General features: G+C 42.8%; 1 protein-coding gene across 1 annotated transcript in view; it reads left to right on the plus strand.

Annotated features, from left to right (window-relative positions):
• The window catches only part of NMNAT3 (nicotinamide nucleotide adenylyltransferase 3), a 103,824-nt gene extending 83,488 nt beyond the window's left edge, over positions 1-20,336 (plus strand). Inside the window, exons 3-5 of the mRNA XM_004682441.2 lie at positions 7,602-7,785; positions 12,417-12,499; positions 19,185-20,336. Of these exons, the coding sequence (XP_004682498.1) occupies positions 7,602-7,785; positions 12,417-12,499; positions 19,185-19,525 (608 nt within the window). The 3' untranslated portion in view covers positions 19,526-20,336. The remainder of the gene's footprint in view (positions 1-7,601; positions 7,786-12,416; positions 12,500-19,184) is intronic.
• The last annotated feature ends 394 nt before the right edge of the window (positions 20,337-20,730 follow it).

Below are 20,730 nucleotides of genomic sequence, written 5' to 3' on the forward strand. Positions count from 1 at the left end.
AGAATAAGTAAATTAATTGTAAGACGAAGAATAACAAACAAAATCAATCATATTTCTATACACTACACTACAGTTGTTTCTTGAGCAATGCAGGAATTAGGCACCCCAACAACCACCCCCCCCCCACACACACACATAATTGAAAATTTATGTATAACTTTTTACTGCCCCAAAACTTAGCTACTAATATCCTGCCATTGACTGGAAGCCTGGCCAGTAACAGTTGATTTACTGTTTAAATAGTGATTTACTGTTAAATTGTATTAAGAAAATTGTAAGGAGGGCTAGTGTCTTCATCAAGGAGTGTCAGGAAAACTAGACAGACACATGCAAAAGAGAGAAACTAAATCACTATCTCATACCATACTCAAAAATTAACTCAAAATTAATTAGACTTAGATGCAAGACCTGAAACCGTAAAATGCATAGAAGAAAACAAAGGTAAAGTACTCCATGACAATGGCTTCAGGGATGGCTTTATCTTTGAGGATTCATCTCCATCCTCAAGAGACAAAGGGAATAAAAACAAATGGGATTGTATCAAACTAAAAGGTTTATACACAGCTTAAAAAAAAAACACTTAAAAAAAAGAAAGAAAAGATGCCTTATTGCATTGGAGAGTGGCTAATATGCGAGATCTACAAAGATCTCATGCAACTCAACAGAAACAATCTAATCCGAAAAAATAAATAGGCAAAATAGCTAAATAGTCACTTTTCCAAAGAAGACTTACAGATAGCCAACAAATACATTAAAAGAATGTTTTTCACTATCATCAGGGAAACAGAAATCAAAACCGAGATGCCATGAGGATGTGAAGGAAAAAGGAATCTTTATATAATGTTGCTAGGAATGAGAATTCATCCAGTCTCTATGGAAGAATGACATGGAGATTTCTCAAAATATTGATAATAGTCCTGTCACATGATCCAGCAATTCCACTACTGGGTATCTACCCAAAGAGGCCAAAACATTAATTTAAAGGGATATGTGCACTACTCTGTTAATTGTAGCACTATTTATAATAGTCAAGTTATAAAAACAACCTAAGTGTTCAAGGACAGATGAGTGTATTAAGAAGATGTGAGATATACATAAACTGTTGCTCAACTATATTTAAAAAAAAGATGAACTCTTGTCATTTACAACAACATATCTAAAACTGTTGGCAATAATGCTGAGCAAAAAAAAAAAAGTCAGAAAGAAAAAGGTAAATACAAGATGGTTTCACTTACAAGTCGAATGTAAAGAAACCAAAGGATCAAGTAAAATGAAAACAATGACAAACCCTAGAAATCTGCTGTAAAATTGATGTTACCAGTAGAGGACGGTAAAGAACAAAATGTGGAGGGTGCCCAGTGGCCTATTGTAGTGGTCTGTGGGAGCCTTGGTGGTAGGTGTGGCGTGGTAATTAAGGTGACATACCTCTGCAGATATGTGCAGAGGTGATCCTGTGATCCTGTATCACTGAGTCATATACAGTTTTATAAGCCAAAGATATATCAATATGAGTAAATCATCAGAGAATACATTTATAGTACTATACTATATTTACTGATACTGTAAGTTTATGTTGTCTGTTTACAAGACAATTTCCATGTTATTGGCCCCATACAGGTCAAGTCTTTGTTATTCAAGAGTCAACTGTAGTAGTAAATATGTGAAACCAAAAACTAAACACCACAATATCATTTATAATTAACCTAAAGAAAAGGAAATACTTAGGTATAAAACAGTAAAATATAAAGAGAATTTATGTCCTTAAAACTCCATGAGGCTGATGTGATAAATCAAATGTATAGACAAATGGGGCAATCTATGTGTCATAAATTACAAGACTCAAAAGTTAATGACTGATTTGGGATTATATTAGAGAACCAGAGTATAGACTTTGGAATTCTAATGAAATAGAATGTAGATCAAATGAAATTATCCACAATGGAGCAGAGAGAGAAAGTGTGTTTTGTTTTTTTCTTTTTAATTCCCAGAGAAAAGGGGAAAAGAGTAGGAGGTTATATGTTTATAGTCAGAGATCTAGGGAAAAAGAGAGAGGAAAAAGAACAGAGGCAGTTCCTGAAGAGTCAATAACTAAGAATTTTCTGGATCGAATAAAGGGATTTTATTCTAATAGGATTATGGAGAAATAGCCTTAAAATATCTATAACAATAACATGTAAATTGGGGAGGTGGTAGGTGGAGTTACAGAACTCAAAGGTCCTTCCTCTGTTAACAAAAAGGTCAAAGGTCTTGATTTACTTCTGATGTAAGACTGTATGCATAACTTCCAATATGAGAAAGAAAAAAGTGAAATTCCAAAGAGAGGCAGGATAAAGGGGGAAAAAAGATATGTAAAACTTGTGTGATAAAAAGAAAACATAAAATAAAATGGTAGCTTTAAACTTAAATGTGTCTGCATACATATTAAATGTATGCAGTTGAAAGTCCTCATGTTCCAGTTGAAAGTCTATAATGTTGAACTTGACCCCAAAAAATTAATTTTTTTCCAGAAGACTTACCACAAAAGTATTGAAAGGTTGAATGAAAGAAGGTGTAAAAACATACTAACCAAATAGGACTATTGAAACTTATAAAGTTAAATATATAGATTAAAAGTCAAAAAACAATTCTAGAGATAAAGAAGCTATTTCACAGAAGACTTAAAAGAACTTAAAAGAAAAAATCTACAATCAACAAAGGAAGATTTTAACATCCTCCTCTTAGTAACTAATACAACAGACAAAAACATCACTAATAATACCAGACAGCAATCTTGACTACACGGATAGAATTCCGCATCCAACCACAGAATACACATTCTTTTTAAGCAAACATGGGACAGTTAGTAAAACTGACCATATACAGGATGTTAAGCCAATGTCAGCACATTACAAGTGATTAAAATCAATACTGAATATGTCCTCAGACTATATAGTGCAGTTGAGCTAGAAGTCAGTGATAAAAAGATAACCAATCTCAATGTGTTTTATAATTAAGAAAATAATTCATGGATTTAGGCCCTCCCTGGTGGCGCAGCGGGTTGAAGCACAGCGCTGAGAGTCTGAGGCCACTTCCACATGAGTTCAATTCCCGCCTGCCCGGTAGGTGGCCACATGGTGTGGCAGACCTCTCCTGACCTGCCCGCTGCTCCCCTCAACAGTGTACTTCATGGATCTGCCTGTTCTGCTCCCCGCTCTGTCTCTGGTGAGGCCTCTCACCGCCCCTGAGCCTCTGGCCAGTACCCCAGTTCTGTGTGAACAAATAAATAAATCTTTAAAAAAAAAAAAAAAAGAATTATTCATGGATTTAAAAAGACATAATAATGGAAATTAGAAAATGCTTTGACTGACCATGAAAACACTAAATCTCAAGATTTGTGGGATACAAGTAAAGACATGATTTGTGCATTTTTATAAACAGAACCATGTATATTTGAATATAAGATAAATGGTAAGTTAGTTATATTGGAAAATAAGACAAACTGTGTATGTTAGACAGTAAGAAAACTGCAAATTAGTTAGCTTAGCACCTACCACAAGGATAAATAGTAAACAAATAGTAAATAGAGAATAAAGAGTGAAAAAACTAGAGAACTAATAGTAAAATGGCACCAAAAATTGAGAGGATAAAATAAATTAAGAACGGAAATTGATGAAATGAAAACACTTAGTAGGAAAGATCAATAGAACCAAAGGTTGGTTCTTTGGAAAGACTAATAAAGTGGCAAATCTCTAGCAAGATTGAGCAAGGAAAAAGAAAGGATACACAACCAACATTCCAAATATAAAGGTAATCACTACAGATGGTGTTGACACAAAGCAGATGAGAATATATTGTGGACAACCTTATGGCCATAAATTTCAAAATATAGATATAATGTACAAAATCCTAGAAAAATACAAGTTGCCAAAATTATAATGAAGAAATAAAAATATGAATCATTTTATAACTATGAAAGCAAAAAAGTCATCAAAAAGCTTTACACAAATTAAACTCCAGCCTATACTACTTCACTGGTGAGTACTGTCAAACACTAAAGAAAATATAAGTTTCAATCCTACACAAACTCTTTTGATGCATAGAAAAAGAGGGAACTAGGATCTCCGTGGTGTTCTACAGCTTAAGTCTCAGCACTGTCACCACTATGGCCAGTTTGGCCAGGGAGCTGACCCACATATGGCACAGCAGATCTCTCCGGTCTCCCCCACGGCCCCCCCTTAGCAGTCTATTTCAGTAAATCCATCTGTTCTGCTCCCTATGCTGTCTCTAATGAATCCTCTCACCCCCCACACCTCTGGCCTACACCCCAGTTCTGTGCAAAAAGAAAAAGGAAAAAAGGGAACTCCTTAACACTTTTCATAAGGCTAATGTAACCTTGATACCAAACCTGATTACAGCACTCAGAAAATTACATGCCTCTCATATTATGTAAAAAATAAGCAAGGTGAATCCATCAATACATTAAAAAAGATAACAGATCTTGACCAAATTAAGTTTATCTCAGGAGTGCAATTTTAAAGATAGAAAAGTCAATGCAGTTCACTATTTTAACTTACTAAATGAGAAAAATCATACCGTCACTTTAACACTCAAAGAAAAAACATTTGATAAAATTCATTGATGAGAGAAGCTCTTAAAGTAGGAATAACAGGGATTGTCTTTTTAGGTAGCTTGTTAGTGAGGATAGACCAGGCTAGGCTGCAATAAACAAAGCCTCCAATTTCAGTAGCTTAACACATTAAATGATGTTATCTTTCATCAAATAAATCTCTTGCAGGTTCAGAAGATCTACAGGTCATTTCCCTTTCATGCTGCATCTCAGGAATCCTAGTCAGTCCAATTTATGACTTTGCTATGTTCACTGTGTAGCTTTCAGATATACTACAAGAGAAGCTGGAGGGTCATGCAAGAGTTTTTATGACCAAGTCTAGTTGGGACAGACATCACTTCACTATTTACTAGAACTAGATCACATAAACCCAACCTAATTTCAAGAAGAACAAAAATATTACCTTTCAGTGCACCCAGGAAGGAATAACATAAAAGTGGGTCTTAATGAATGTGTGACATTGTTTCTACCACAGCTGAAAAAGGCTATGTGAGGAAACTTGCAGCAAATATTCTGTGCAATAATGAAACTTGAAAGCTCTCCTTTTGAAAATGAGAGTAAGACAAGGACACCTGCTAACACCGTCTCTATTCGGAATTATAGTAGAGGTCTCCAACGATGCAACATGAAAAATGAAGGTATAAGGATTGGAAATGAAGAAGCAAGTTGTCAGCATTTTCAGATGGTAGTCTGCAGATTAACTATTAGAATTGCTAAGAGAGTTTAACATGGTTGTTACATAACACACTCGACATTTAAATCAGTTTTATATTTGTACTTCAGCAACAAACAAAATAAGAAGCTTGAAAATGTCATCTTAGTGAAGTAAAAAAAAATTTAAATAAGATGTGTAAGTTCTCTACAAGAAAAACTGTAAAAACAGAGAAGAAAGACCTAACTAAATGGAAAGTTATACCATGCTCATAGATTGGAGGGGGCAGAGAGGGAGGATTCCTGTCAAGCTTGACAATAACTTTTAAATGCAACACTAAGTTTGCATTTGTAAAGATATCAGATGTCAGTCCTCTGTAAATTGAATTATAGACTCAATTTGATTCCTGTCAAATAATAAGAGTAAGGGGTTGGGGAATGGTGTTTTCTTTTTCATAGAACTTGACAAAGTCTCTATAAAATTAATATGGAAAATGCAGTGAGTCACGAATGACCCCTGGAGAAAAATGAGACAGGAGGATTTGCTTACCCATATAGTGAGATGGTTATACAAAGCTGTATTCATCAAAGCATTATAACATTGGGCACAGACAAGGCAAATAGAGCCACAGTGCAGAATGGCAAGTATAAGAACAGACCTGTGCACAGATGGATATTTGATGTCTATCATGTGGTGATGTGTGGCAGTAGGTGGAGGGCTCTTTTTTTTTATTACAAAAGTTTATTTTTACATCATTTTGTACATTTTTTTCCATCTCAATTGTAATCCCCGCGAGTTTCCCATCACCAAGTCACCCATGTGCCATCACCATAATCCTGTGCATTTCCATCCCCCAACCCCGTTTTTGATCCCATTCCCCACTCCACCCCCACAAAATGTCTCTGGTATATGGTTGTTCATTATTTTTGTTATTTTCTACCTGGTCCATTATACTCCTGCTATGAGTGAAACCATCCGGTATTTTTCTTTCTCTTTCTGGCTTATCTCACTAAGCATGATCTTTTCCAGCTCCATCCAAGGAGGGTCTTTTTGATAATTATTCCTGGATAATTGACTACCCAAATGGAAAATAATAGAACTCACATCATACACAAAAACCCAGGTAGGAGAAAATAAAATGACAGGGTTTTAATGAGCAAATATAGGAAAAAGTCTTCATAACACAAATGCACTGACCATAAAGAAAACATTAGCCCAACTACATCAAAACTTTTGTTTTTAAAAGATTTCATAAGAAGTGCTATAAGACAAGCCATAAATATATATCATCAACCAAACAAGGGCTAGTATTTGAAATACAGGAAGAACTCTACCAATCAGTGATGAAAAAGGCAGACAACTCAAAAACTGGGCAAAAGACTTGAACAGGCATCAAACTGAATGTTGCCAGACATCGAGTTTGAATGTCAAATATACATGAACAAAAATGCTGAGCCTCGTTAGTAAGCAGAAGCATGAGAACCACAATAAAATACCGCTATAGACTGGGAAAATCCTGGCAATAACCCACGTAGCAGTGTATAGAGCAAAGGAAACCCACAGACTGCTGGTTGAATGTGCTGTCAAGGCAGGTACTATGCCATTTTGCAGGTAGGAAAACTAGAGTTCAAATGGCCAAGTGTTTTATTTTTTCAAATAGCTTGTTAATTTCCTTACAGTGTTTGCTTCCCTGAGACTCCTTGAGTTTCATTCATGTCTGTTCATGATGGTTCTCTGTCACTTCACCTGACACTGTAGCGCTAAACCCAAAGACCCCTTTGTCCAGCCCCTGCATTCTCACCAGCACCATCCACATGTTTTTCAAAGTAGCCCCTCCCGTTCCCTGACAGCACGTTCCTCCGAAGTCCATGCTGGGCCTGTGCAGCCCTTCTGTTTCCCATTATCCACATCCCTGGCGCATGCCACACCCCAGCCCTTCATCTATGATCTTAAAAATCCCCTTAGTGGACTAAGAAACTGTATGACAACTGTCCCACACATTATGAGAAGGTGACAGTGCCCTGATCATGCCCCACTCAGGGAAGTCACAATTTTCCTCAAGCATATTCCAACCCTGCTGCCACAGTGCTGTGTGGGTGCCTTGCCTGACCCCAGCCGCCCAGCCTCTTCCAAGTGGAAACACTGGTCTGGGCTGTCGAGGACATGGAGGAGAAGCACGTGGTTCTGCCTCTGCCCTTGCCTGAGGGGGCTGGCTCAGGGGGCACAGAATGCCAGGGTCTGCTCCCCCTCAGGACAAAACAGCAATTCTTAGCACCTGCCTGGATCCAGGCTGCCAGGCGGTACATCTCCATATTCACACTGTCACTGCTCTCCCTTACCTAGGAATGTACCAGGTGATGGGGGGTATCATCTCACCTGTCAATGACAAGTATGGGAAGAAGGACCTCGCAGCTGCCCACCACCGAGTGGCCATGGCCCAGCTGGCTCTGCAGACATCAGACTGGATCCGGGTGGACCCCTGGGAGAGTGAGCAGGCACAGTGGACGGAGACAGTGAAGGTGCTGAGGTAAGGGCATGTTCTTGCTGGCAAAGGGACCCTGGCAAGGGTGTGCAGAGTACAAGGTAAATGGGAGAAACAGTGTCGAGTGGGGCTCTGCAGGCTGTGGCCAGGCCTTCTCAGGCTAAATCGGAGCAGTATTGCTCCAGGGGGAGAGAGAGAGACAGAGAGAGCAAGAGGGACCAGCCGGCTCTTTCTCAGAGAAATCCTGAGGGAAAACTCACTGACCACCATGTATGTGGCGCCGTGTACTTGAGGGTGTTGTTGACAGAAACACGCAGGTTTCTTGCAGAGGGCGGTGGTGCTGGGCTTCAGCGTGCCCTACACAGCTCTGAGACTTTGGGCATGTGGCTTGACCTCTCTGAGACACATTTCCCACTGGCAAAATGTAGACTCTAAAACCTAATAAGGATTTTAATAAATAAAAGCAACTTTCCTGTCTGCGAACAACATAAGAATGTTTAGTAAATGAAACCTTTTACTATTGCATCACTGACTGGGTTGAAACCCCATTTTGTATCTATGTCTTTTCTAATTATACAAATCTTGGATTCTATAAATCTAGGTTTTCATTTAAATAGAGGGGAAATACCCTCAAATCTTAGAAATGGTTAACTCCAGCTTTTCTTTTTTTTCCTTTTAGAACTGCTGTTAGTATTCAGCAGAATTAATTTGCCCTGTAAAAGCCCTGTAAGTGTCACATGTTAGGACAACAGCCACTAACTTGATCTGGGAAACATCAGCAGCGTCTGCTAGAAAAGCAGGAAGTTCCACCTTCCTGGCTAGTAGAGCAACAGCCGAAAGGACTTGCAGATTGTGGGCCTTGTCTTTTATTTATTTGGAGGCACGAAGAGACAAGGTCGAATGCTTGGCAGGCCTGTGCATAATCTGTTTGGTTTTCATTTTTTACTTATATTCAAAGTCACTTGGGAGAAAAATGTTTACCCTTTTACTAAAGGTAAACATTTAGTTTCCATATCCTGATTCTTATGACTTACCTTTTGCTGGGAAAGAATCCTCTAGAAGCATTCAACAGTGACAGTGCTACTCAGAACCTGTGACCACAGTAAAAGGAGGGAAAATGTGAACTAATTGTTAGGGTACATGGGCACCCTCTCTTTTTTTAAACATAAGGAATAAATTTACACCTACATCAGCCTCTCAGAATAAGCAATAGCGTCGGCTCTCATTTAGCTAGGCTAATGGGGGAGAACAAGACAAAACAACGGGTAATCTAACAAGTCAGTTAGCTGTAATATGTAGTCAGAAACACAGGCACTGCCACCTTCCACTGTGAGAGGTAGCATGGCGGAGGGCCCAGATCTGGGAGTCAAATTTACTAGCTAAGTGACTTGAGATAAGTGATTTAGCCTCTCTGAGCCTCAATTCCTCACCTAATAAAAAGAGGATGACACCAACTTCACTGGGATACTGTGTGAATTAAACGAGATGATGTAGGCAAAACACCTGGTTTATGGAAGGTGCTTAATACTGTTAGCTCCCTTCCTTGCATCCCTAACACTGGCCCATAACTTATCCTCAAAACACATAAGCCATTCATGGGCAAATAGGAATTGACCACAGTACTATATAATCTTTCTAATGCCACTGCTGCAAAATCAGGTGTGACCTGAACACATTCTTTTTTTACTGTATCCTTTAATCCTCCAGTCCAGTGATCTTCAGCTCTGACTGCACATGGAATCACCTTGGGATTTGAGCTTGTCCATGTAGGCTTCCCCAGAGACTGGGTCTGGGGTGGGACCTCGGGATGTCCGAGAGCTCCCTAGTGATCCAAAGTGTGAGTAGGACTGAGGGAGGACACGGCCTCAGTTGCCGAGAATTTGAATCAAATGTCTGATAAATACCAAGATGCATTCAAACCAGTAGCCTCAGCTCTGCTCTAGGAATGACCTGGAAGATTTTTGAAAATGTTTATACATACACATCCTCTCCCCACAAAGATTATAATTTGTCTGGGGTAGGGTTCAAGCATATGTACTTTTGAAAAGGCCCCAAAATGATTTATTTTGTGCAGCCAAGGTTAAGAAGCCACTCACACAGTCAACACACTTTTAGGAAATGGCTGATTATATATATATACATATATATATTTTAATATTTGAAGTGAGCTTTATCTTCAAAGTGCATTCATTGCATTAGAAAATGTGTTTGATTTCTAATGTTTCCTAAAATTACCAGAATTTTTTTATTATTGAAAATCTGTTTAAAAATGTAACATTGGGTAGTTCTAGAAGAATGATGGAAAGCCAGCCTCTTTCTGCCTTTGCTCCATTTAGTAATTTTTTATAGCATCCACAGTGAATTTATTGTCATAATGACAGTGACAGAGTCACTATAAATTCACAGTGGTTTGATTGCAAATTTTTCTCCTTATTAGATTGTTTATTTTGAATCTAACTTTTAAAAATCTATGGGTTGGCTTTCATGATTTTAGGGTACTTGATAATTTATTTCATGCACCTTTTCTCCATATTTTAGGGCATTGGTCACAATGCCATGTGAAGTGGCCTGTCATCATTGTCATCATACTCATCATCTCATGTACCCCTTTGTAAATATGATCTTATGTTGCCCTCATTCTACAGATGAAGAAAATGAGGCTCACAGAGGCTAACTTAATCACAGACACACAATAAGCCGGTGTTGGAGCCTCAATCTGCCCCACATGGACGCCTTGCTTACGGCCATGTTCCCAGCCCATGATCTGAAAATAGAAATGCAGTGTGGCTGACTTTGCTCCTGCCACAAAGACCCTCTGATACTACTGAGGACACCAAGAATGTGTTCCCATGGGCACACATCGCACCCAGGGCTGGGCATACCAGGCTACCACACAGGCAGCCAGAAGAAGCAATAGCTGCTGTCCCACAAAGGCAGAGTGGCGCTCCATGAGCATGAGGCATTTGGCAATGGAAGTAATCACTTGCACAGAAATTCAGCTAACCAACAAAGTAGGGTCAACTTGACCTGGGAGCTAGTGGGTAAGTAAACTCAAGTGATCATCACCACCTTTTATTGATCACTTGCCATGTCTCTTTTACATTTGGATGAGCTGGCTAGTTCAGCAACTCCAAGGGCGAGGAAATGGAGGCTCTGGAAGGGTCAGGAACGCATTAAAAGTCCTACAGTTAGAAAGTGGTAAAACTCAAATCCAAATCCACTAGTCTGATGCAAGATTCCAGACCAGCCTCGAGTGAATCCTCAGAGATGCTTAAGGTTACCAAAACTAAGTAAGACAGTGGAAACCTGGGGTCCAGTTAGGCCCAAAGAACACTCAGCTGAATCTCTGAGAGCATTAGGGAGAAATTTAGAAGTTAGTGCTCACAACAGCTCTCAACTGTCATTATCCCTGTTGTGTAGATAAGGAAACTAGAGGTAGATTGCTTACCAGAATTCCATAGCTACTAGATGGAACCAGAATTCCAGGCCAGGTATTCTACTTCTAGAACTTCACCTCTAAACCGCACCTTTTCCTAGTAGAAATCAGCATCCACATTAACCCTGGCATGTGGCCGGATCATGGACTTGGCTATAAGGTCTTGGACATAGTACTTGGTCTTGTGTATAGTACTACATACAGATAAGGATTAGCTTTGGGGACCAGTTGACGCACAAAGCAAGTGAGACACTGAGAGTGTGACCCAGGGTCATATAAGCAGGAGAACCCAAACGTGAACCTGCCCGCTCTGGCTGCACAGCCCATGCTTTTCCACTGGGCACAGAATTTTCCACTGGGCTCCCTCCAAATACAGCTCTGGTACGTGTATGGCACAGTGGGTGGAAGACAGAAGGTCAAATTTATATAAGAAATATAATTGCCTGTGTTTGATTTGTTAAAAGAAGGCATGGGTATCTCTTGATTTGCAGAAGGTAGAGTGCTAAAAAAGGCAGTCATGCCAAATTGGTGTAGGTCTCATCATATTTGAAATGCTAACAAGTAATGAGATTTGCTCAGACTGCACACTGCTCAGTGCACCTTCCTTTAATCTTCATAACCCCCCGGGGGAGTCAGCGCCTCAGGTGCTGAGCCAGTCCCAGAGACCGGGTCACACAGCTTGCGGGTGGGGAGCTGGGACTCCACCCCAGCAGTCAGAGTCCAAGCCACACTCTCAGCCATCACCCGCTGCCCTCCTCAAGTCCTAGCTTGTGGTGAGAGTGAGCACTTTGCTGGAGCCAGGCATAGAGCTGGCACGCCCTAGCTGCGACGCAGCTCATTTGCCTCCACGAGATCTCAAAAGTAGATGTTGTTATCCCCACTTTATAAATGAAACTCCTGCACTTTGAACTGAGAGCTGTCTGATTGTAAGAGTCCTGTCCTAATTCCCTGCTCAAGATTTTTTTTTTAAGTGAGAGTGAAAGAAAAATAGTAGAAATATGCTCATGTTGCCACTTTCTGCAGGGTTCACAAGAGGCAGAGAACTGGTTGGGTTTATGTACTCAATGGGAGCTGATGGCATTTATTTTTTGTCCCAGCACATGGCAAGTACTATGCCCTCAGCTACCTAAAATGGACAGAGGCATTTAGAGACTTAAAATCTGAGATCCCCCCAAATCTAGGTGGCTTTGGGGAGTATAGGATGTGCGGACACACCCTGAGCCCTATGTTTGCAACACAGGCATCATCACAACCAGCTGCTCGGATCTCTGCCCCAGAAGGAAGGCCCAGACCATGGAAGGACTCACTCTCCAGACCCCACAGGTGGGTGCTGACCCAGTTGGGGGAGGGGCGAGGTCAGGGAGTTGCAAGAGAACTGGCTGCCCTTCGGGCACAGATAAGGATTACGAGGGCCCCTGGCTAGGTGGCACTTCCTAGGATGAAAGGTCAAATGAAACAAACCTCCCCTTGTAAATGGTGAGCTCCTTTGGGATTTCCTGCCCAAAGGGGTTTACCTCCCCTTGTGACTTGTGCTTGTCACAGGGATTATAGTTGGGGCCATCCCGGGACAAGCTGGGGAAGGAGGCAAGAGTTCTTCTAAAAGTCTTAGTCTTCTTAAAAACAAAATGTGCCTTTATAACCCTTTAATGGAGAGACTAATGCTTACAGCAGTAATTAAATTATTTCCTCAGAAGAGGACACCTTTTTTTTTTGTTTGTTTTTAAATAATATAATTGTTTTTACATCATTTTGTGCCTTTTTCCATCTCAGTTGTAATCCGCATGGGCTTCCCATCACCAAATCACCCATGTGCCATCACCAAAATCCAGTGCACTTCTCTCCCCCCACTGTTTTTGATCCCATTCCCCACTCCACCCACATAAAATGTCTCCAGTATATAGTTGTTTATTATTATTATTATTTTCTCCCCTGGGAGTTTTACAGGGCAGGGAGAGAGGGGTACCACTGAACCCCCAAACCTGCCTGCTCTAAATAGGTTCTGCCATCCGCTGCATCAAGACAAAACATATAAGACTTTAATGAAAAGGAACTTTAATACAGTGAGTATACAATATGAAAGACAAAGAATATAATTTCTAAATCAAACACCTGAAGTTACCCATCCCCTCGTGGGCAAAAGTCAACCCAAAAGGGATTGGCCCAAAGCAAAGCCCAAAAGCCTTTAGGTACCCTAAGGCACCTTCTGTCCGGGACCCATAGAAAAGGGTCAGAAATGGCCAGACAAGTCTGGGAGGAAAAGAGCAAAATCAAAATCAAGATAAACACTGCCATAGTCAACCTCCCCACAGGTCTCTCACCCAGATCTCTTTCAACCAGTCCAGGGTCAGGGAACAAGCACGGTTTCTTCCTCACATGCTTGCTGCTCTGTGTGGCTTCCTCAGGTGTCCTCCTGCCTCTCCACCCAGTTACCTTCTTCTCAGATTCCTTCTCTTTTCTCCTTTCCTCTCCTCAGCTCCACCCTCCTTCTGGGTGGGGCAGGGAACCTGGAACTTCCCCATTTCCTGGGGACCACCCTGTTACAGGAGGACAACTCTTTTTAAGGGAACTTCAATCAATTTGGATCACCCCTTTTAACTTGCTAACTCTGGTATCAACCCTGTTGTCAGTTCCTGGGGTTTGATGGAGCTTTGTCCACTGTGATTTCAAAATTCTTTCTCCAGTGGACCTTGGGTGGTGAGTGGGGTTCTCACGCACAGACCCTCATGCAAACAGACCCAAGCACGATGATGAGAGGACAGGAAGTGACAAGGCTGAGCCAGGAGCCCAAGCCCCACTGAGCTACGAGTCCAGGCGGCCTGCTGAGGTGTCCTCTAGAGGCCTCCCAACTTTGGCCCATGGGGCACTCTCTCCAGATCATATGCGCTCAGGAATGCTGTAGTTATACAAACCTAAAATGATTTCAAGGCACTTTTCAGGGCCTTGACTATGTCCATGGGCTTGTGACTGCAAAGAGAGGAAATTGCATTCTTTCCACTGTTTAATCCTTCTAACACATATCAATATATTTCTCCAAACTGAGAAGCACACAAATTGAGAAGCACTGTTATAAAATGATTTGAAAATGCCACCAGGTCCCAAAGATGTCCCAGAGTCATGCTATGCTGCGTCAAGGCCCACTCACTGCAGAATGGCCTGCGAGGCAGGTTACATCCCAGACCTGCTGACTGGGAATGGGACCTGGAAGTCTGGACGTTTAATAGCCACTTATGGGGAATGCTTTATAGCCAGTTATGGGAACTGTATGTTAAGAGTAAGAGTCTAAGGAAGAAGGCATTATAGAGTCCATTACATAGTCAGCTTCTACAAGGCTTATTGCATTCCGTGGTCTCTGTCCCCTCAACTGGCTGCACGGCTCCTCTCCACCCTCCCGCACCCCTTCTTCCCCACCATGTGCACAGCGCCCAGTATTCATCTCAGCCTCTTTCTAATTCCTTTCTGGCTCCGGAGTCTCTCCTGACAGGGATCCACACACACTGCCGGAGCACGTCCTGGGCCAGGCTCTGAGCCCTGACTGAGAACAGAGCCAGTGGGCCGCAGCCCCTGCCCGGAGCCAGAGAGGCCCTGATGGGTGGTAAGGCCAGACACTTTAGGGAGGCTGCCTGGAGGAGGAGACTCTGGAGATGTAGGCTTTGTAGTTGATCTGGAGGCATTTGTGGCCAAGGGGCATCCGCGAGGCAGTAAGGCTGGACACAGCACACTGGGGATGCTGGAGCTGCCGAGGAGAGCCGGGGAGCCCGACACCCCGATGTGGGAGGGTTGCCAGGCAGAGAGGCCCTGCTCCTCATGCTTCCGCTTTCTGCAGATGCTTCCAGGGTCTCTGTCTCCGGCCTGCCTAGCCTGTCCCGTGCTCCCCTTCGCTTCTTGGCTCCCCTGTGGAAAGCCCACTATCCTCTGAGGTCCGTTGGGAGCCTCCATTTGCTGTGAGACCAGTCCAGGCTGCAGTCATTAAGATGGGTTCCCACCAACGAAGTTCCACCCAAACTCTTTCCAGATATACTTTAGGGGCTGCGGGTCTACTCTGCTTGGCTCTGTTGTGTTGGGGGCTTGTCCCTTATTCCCCTGTCTGTTCACACCCTGAAACTTATTCACCTTGACCTCTGTTAGGAAGGGCAGATTATGTGGATTGTGAAGAGGGCTTGTCAGTTTACCAAAATGTATCAAAGGTTTCAAAAATGTTCATACCCTTTGCCTGGTAAATTCTCCTTCTAGGAATCTAAAAGGATTTTGACTGAGGAAATAATTAGAAATTGGGGCAAAGATGTATACAGAAATGTATGCAGCTATTTATCATAGCAGTTTTTATAATAGCAGAAAATAAAAGCAACCTCAGTGTTTAAATATAAGCGAATGTGTAAGTAAAGTGTACTTTATACAGAGGATGAAGGATCTACACAAAAGGTTTTTATGATATGTAGAAACACATAAAGAAAATGGGGAAAATCAGAACACAGTGCTGTGTACCGTGTGCTCAAGTACATAGCAATATATAAATAGACTTTCACATCCATATTTATGTCTAAATCAAAAGACTCAAGAATTACATCAAAATAATGACAGTTTATTTGTACAAAGCGGAGTCGTGTCTGCTGCTGTTATTTTCTAGTTAAATACTTAAGTGTTTTCCGTATGTTCCACAATGGACACAGATTCCATGTTTGTAACCAGAGGAAAACATCTAGAGCAATTTCAAAAGGCAGTGGGGCTTTTCCTGCGTCAGTCTGGCTTCTGAAGAGGCGGCCTGTGTGTTCCTAGCGATGTATTTCTGAAGGGCCATTTTGTGTGCTGTGCATTTTACTGCGTGCCGCTCTGCTCCAGGATTGCAAATTACAGGCTGAGCTCAGCGTTTCCCTGTTGCCAAAACCCACTTGCCCACCACACCCTGGACTCACGCACGCTCCACGCTTGCTGTGTTCTGGGCTGCTGGCTGTGACGCGGGGATGGGTGATGCCAGCCTCCTTCCACAGTCTGTCTTTCGTGAAGGTGCTTCCTGGGGGCTGCGCACAGCTCAGCAACCTTCTGAGGGCCCCCTCTCCGCAAGAGCCCAGCAGATACCTCATCTGTTTCCATCGCACACTGAGCGCTCCGAGACAGCCTTGCAGGATTCATTTGGGTGCTGCCCTTCGGATGCCAGTACCTGGCCTCAGCTCCGCTATGCTCCTGTTTAGACACAGCAGTCCCTTCTTCTTGTGGGGCTCGACAGACACAACCCCGCATGGCCACGGTCGCAGCCTGCACTAAACAGGAAATTCCCCTGTGTTCTCTCCACCACTCAATTTCTGTAACTTCCACAGGGGTTTTTATTATTCCTGTTTTATAGCCTAGGAAACAGGCCTCACAGCCAGAACTAGCCTAGGGTCACCGCTGGCCTGAAATTTGAATCCAAGACTAGTTGACTTTGTTCTTCGCTGTTCAAAGTGCTACTGAATGTGCAAGGATAAAGTTCCTGCTGGCACTTCCCTCTGGTTTTGTGGAAATCTCTGCTTCACCAGCTTCTCCAGACCACTCACTAGTCAGAGCCAGAGCACCTGCCTTCAGAATGCCTTTAGACACCCCATTTCTGACACTGTCACTGAAGGACAAACCAAATTGGCACCTTGTATTCGATACTTCAGACCCGCCCATGTTGGGCTAAAGAGCGTCACTGACTGGGTCTGCAGATTTTGAGCAGTGGCGTGAGGGGACTTGTGAGGAAAGCATGAAGGCCTCTGTGAGGCCTGACGCCAGGACTGCCCAGGGCCAGGTGTTCAGGCACGTGTTGCTGCAAGTTGTGACCCATCACACCAGCCCCACAGACCCACCTTTGACTTGGGGTGCTGGCGTGGAGGAAGGTTGGCACTTGACCCTTTAAATAAGGCCTCAGAGTAGACTGCATTCCTTACCGTCAACCACCACTCAACTGGTATCTAATATCAAAGCTGATATGTGGAAATCATCCCCAAAAAAGATCCACTAAAGAATAAAAGGGAGGGTTTTCTCCTCTCTCTGACCTATGGGAACAGGTGTCCTTGGTGACCCTAGAATTAAATGCACATCACTTAAGCTCCCTCATCAGAAGATATAAGACTGCCCAATTGCCTGAAAGGTCACGCCCTTGCCTCTTGACTTATTATAGCCATTGAATGAATAAGAAAATATTGTAAAACCTAACATGTGCAGAGCAGCTTAATCTATTTGTGTGTTGTGATTAATAGGATCTGCCCAAACTGGCAAAATGTGAGTTACTGAATAATTTTAATGTAGTTTTATTTATTTTAAAAGACAGGGCACTTAGAGGTACTCCATAACTGTTGAATGGATGCTTCAGTGAGCGAACTAGTGGATAAGTATGTAAGTGGCTGGGTGGGTGGCTCATGGCTAACACATATCACACTCTGTTCTAATCACTAAGTACTTCACCTTTATAAACTCATTCAACTCTAAAATCACCCCATGGGGTAAGTACAGCCAATCGCTTCATTTTCAAGTTGAGGTCACAACTGTTGAATGGCAGAGCCAGGATGTGAGTTTAAAGTCCTTAGTTCTTAACCCTGAGAATTCATAAATACCTGCATTGATAAGTGTCGGAGTAAAATTTTACTACCAGCATTATGGTGCTAGAGTTTTTGAAAGGTGTATTTGCATAACACATCTGTTGCTTTAAACGAGTAAAGAAGTCCAGTAACTACCATTTCATGGATAGGGAAACTGAGTCTTAGAGAAGGGATCTTGGCTCCCACAGCAGTCTGTGCCCTACTAATGCCAGAACTCAGACCTTTCCATGATTTCTCAAAACACTCACAGCTGTCTAGTGCTCCTTTTTAAGGTCATCTCTAGTCTCCTTCAAGATTCCTTCGAAGGTTCTACGACAGAGGAGCCTAAATTGACCATTTAGGTCAGTTTTTATCCCAGCAGGTGATAGCCCTAAACTGCTCCTGAGTTTCTGGGTAGCTGAGAGACGCCAGCACTCTAGGGGCCCAGCTTTTGCCATTTTCCAAAGCTAGAATCAGCTTTCAGAGGTACCAGCAAACTCTCCCGTGGCCCCTAGCATGGACTCGGCTTTCCCTTCGCAGATGAGCTCAATTTGGAAGCCTGAGCTGTGCCAGGACATGAACAAAGGGCTTCTCCGTGGCGATGCGCGCTCCTGCCAGCAGGCGGCGCCAGAGCCTAGCAGTTACAAGTGCCCCCTGGAGGCTGGTGGGCAGTTGTGAATCAGATGTGACCCCTCTGTCTAGGTGTGACCTCAGCAAAGTCACTCACCGCTCGGTGCCTCAGTTTCCCCTTCCACAAAGAAGTCACCGTAGTAACAACTGCCTCATGAAGTTGTTGTGAGGATCAGATGAGATTTGTAGACAGGCAGCACTTAGTTACTACGGTGCTTCCGGTAAGCTCCCAATAAATGTTAGATATTCTTTAATCATCCCAATCATCATGTGTTAGAGTGAATGCCAAAGGATTATCCACATTGATCAGTTTTTCTAGAGCTCTGTTTTATTGAAAATGGATGAAAAGGTCACCAGCTGGAGTCTGGGAGACTTTTGGTTATACAAGGATCCTTTATAATTTATCTTTATGATGAGATTTTACTTATAACTATACCAGGTGCTAGGGAAATCGATTTCTAAAGTTGATTTCAAGAAGGACAGTGACTTGATGGGGGCCTAAAGCTCTTCAATCTGAGGACGTTCCGAAGCTGAAGTGGGTGAGGCGTCGTCACCTTTGGACAGCAGGGCTGTGGCCCCAGCACCCACCCAGGGTGCTTGGTGCATAGTCCAGGCAAAGAAAAACTGTTTCATGTTACTCGGTGCTTTGTCTAGATTAAACAAAAGCTATACTGATTGGATTACTTAAAGTCGCTTCAGACTCATTTACACGCTTTTTCTTTTTAAATCATGAACGTGGAGACATTGAGTCCCCAGTACATTGTAAGAAAAGCATTTGGAGGAATGTTCCAGTGGAATACATTGCCTTTCCTGGTGGTGACTTCTCTGTCCTACCTTTGCTTTTCCAGCCGTGCCCGAGCTGAAGTTCCTCTGCGGGGCTGATGTCCTGAAGACCTTCCAGACCCCTGGCCTCTGGAAAGAAGCGCACATCCAGGAAATCGTGGAGAAGTTCGGCATCGTGTGCGTGGGCCGGGCAGGTCACGATCCCAAGGGCTACATCTCGGGCTCACCCATCTTGAGGAGATTCCAGCACAACATTCACCTGGCCAGGGAGCCGGTGCAGAATGACATCAGCGCCACCTACATCCGGGAGGCCCTGGGCCACGGGCACAGTGTGAAATACCTGATCCCTGACGCAGTCATCGCCTACATCCGGGACCACAACCTCTACACCAGGGACGGTTCCTGAAAAGCCGGGGTGCGCAGAGGAATGACAGAGAGGGAGCCGGAAGGGTCAGCCGTTCCCCCGGGGTCCCCTGGGAAGGGGGCTGCAAAGACCTTTGTTTTCCTGCATTTCTTGCTTTTCCGTGATTTGTTTCCTTTTAGGCAATGATCACTCACTTTCAACCCCTCTTTCTTCAGAGGAGCGCTCTGTCTCAGGAATACGCCTTCTTTCAGGAGGTGGCAGTGTCTACGTCGCCACGGATGGACATTCATCAAATGGGTTAAGACCGGTGGCAGGTCATTGAGGTTAGGCAAAAGCTCTCAGAACCTCTGGACAGGGAAACCTTATTATCGTGTAAATGGTAATGGTGAGTGCAGAGAAGGCGGTTGTGAGTATAGCAGGTGCCCCCCAGGGTCAGGCCAGAACTGCCCACAATGCACTTTTTAACTAGGACCAGCTGCAGAGTGCTGGTCTTGATTGGAGAGACCTGACAGGGTGCTAATTACAGAACAGTGGGCTTTGTCAACGCCTTGTTTCAAACAAAACAATCCTAATTGAGGAGTCAAAATTTTGGAGGTAGCACTTTGCTGATTTACAATCAGTCGTCCCTCATGGACCATTGTCTACTGCCTGCTGGCAGAGAATAAAATCAAAACTGAACTCTGAGGCACGATGTTCAAACAATATTTTTGATACTGCAGATATTTTTTTAACCAGCTTTTGTACAGGAATCCTGGTTTCTAGTCTTGTAAAAAGAAATTGAGGTAGAGCAGATGCCTTGACTATGTTAAAGGATCTTTTTGAATATTTTATTACTGCCTGCCTGTTTGAATATTGGCAAAGGGATAAATAATAAATTTACCTCAAAAAAGTACTAATGAAAAGTTTCTCTTTTGTCTTCCTTTGTTATATTATTAATGCCTGATGTAGCAGCTGTTGTTGTGCTTTCCACTCCTGAAATTTGCTACTGTTCCTATCGGACTGGCATGAATTTAAAAGTTTATGTTTCCGGTACTGGCCTTGAAAGAAGCAATTGCTTTTTGACACCATGCAGACGTTTCTTTAATCTGCAGCACTGGGTGATGTCTGTGTTCGGATGAACCCTGAAAAATGAGGACAGGAGCCTCTGTGTGTTCAGGATTTGTTATTTCACTCCCGATTAAGATGTGGTTTTGATTACCCTAATTCTGTTGGCATTTGCTCTCTGTACTTGCTGACTAAATGGCTGA

The sequence above is a fragment of the Condylura cristata genome, unplaced genomic scaffold, assembly GCF_000260355.1.
Source record: "Condylura cristata isolate star-nosed mole 26May11 unplaced genomic scaffold, ConCri1.0 scaffold00014, whole genome shotgun sequence".
Taxonomy (NCBI): domain Eukaryota; kingdom Metazoa; phylum Chordata; class Mammalia; order Eulipotyphla; family Talpidae; genus Condylura; species Condylura cristata.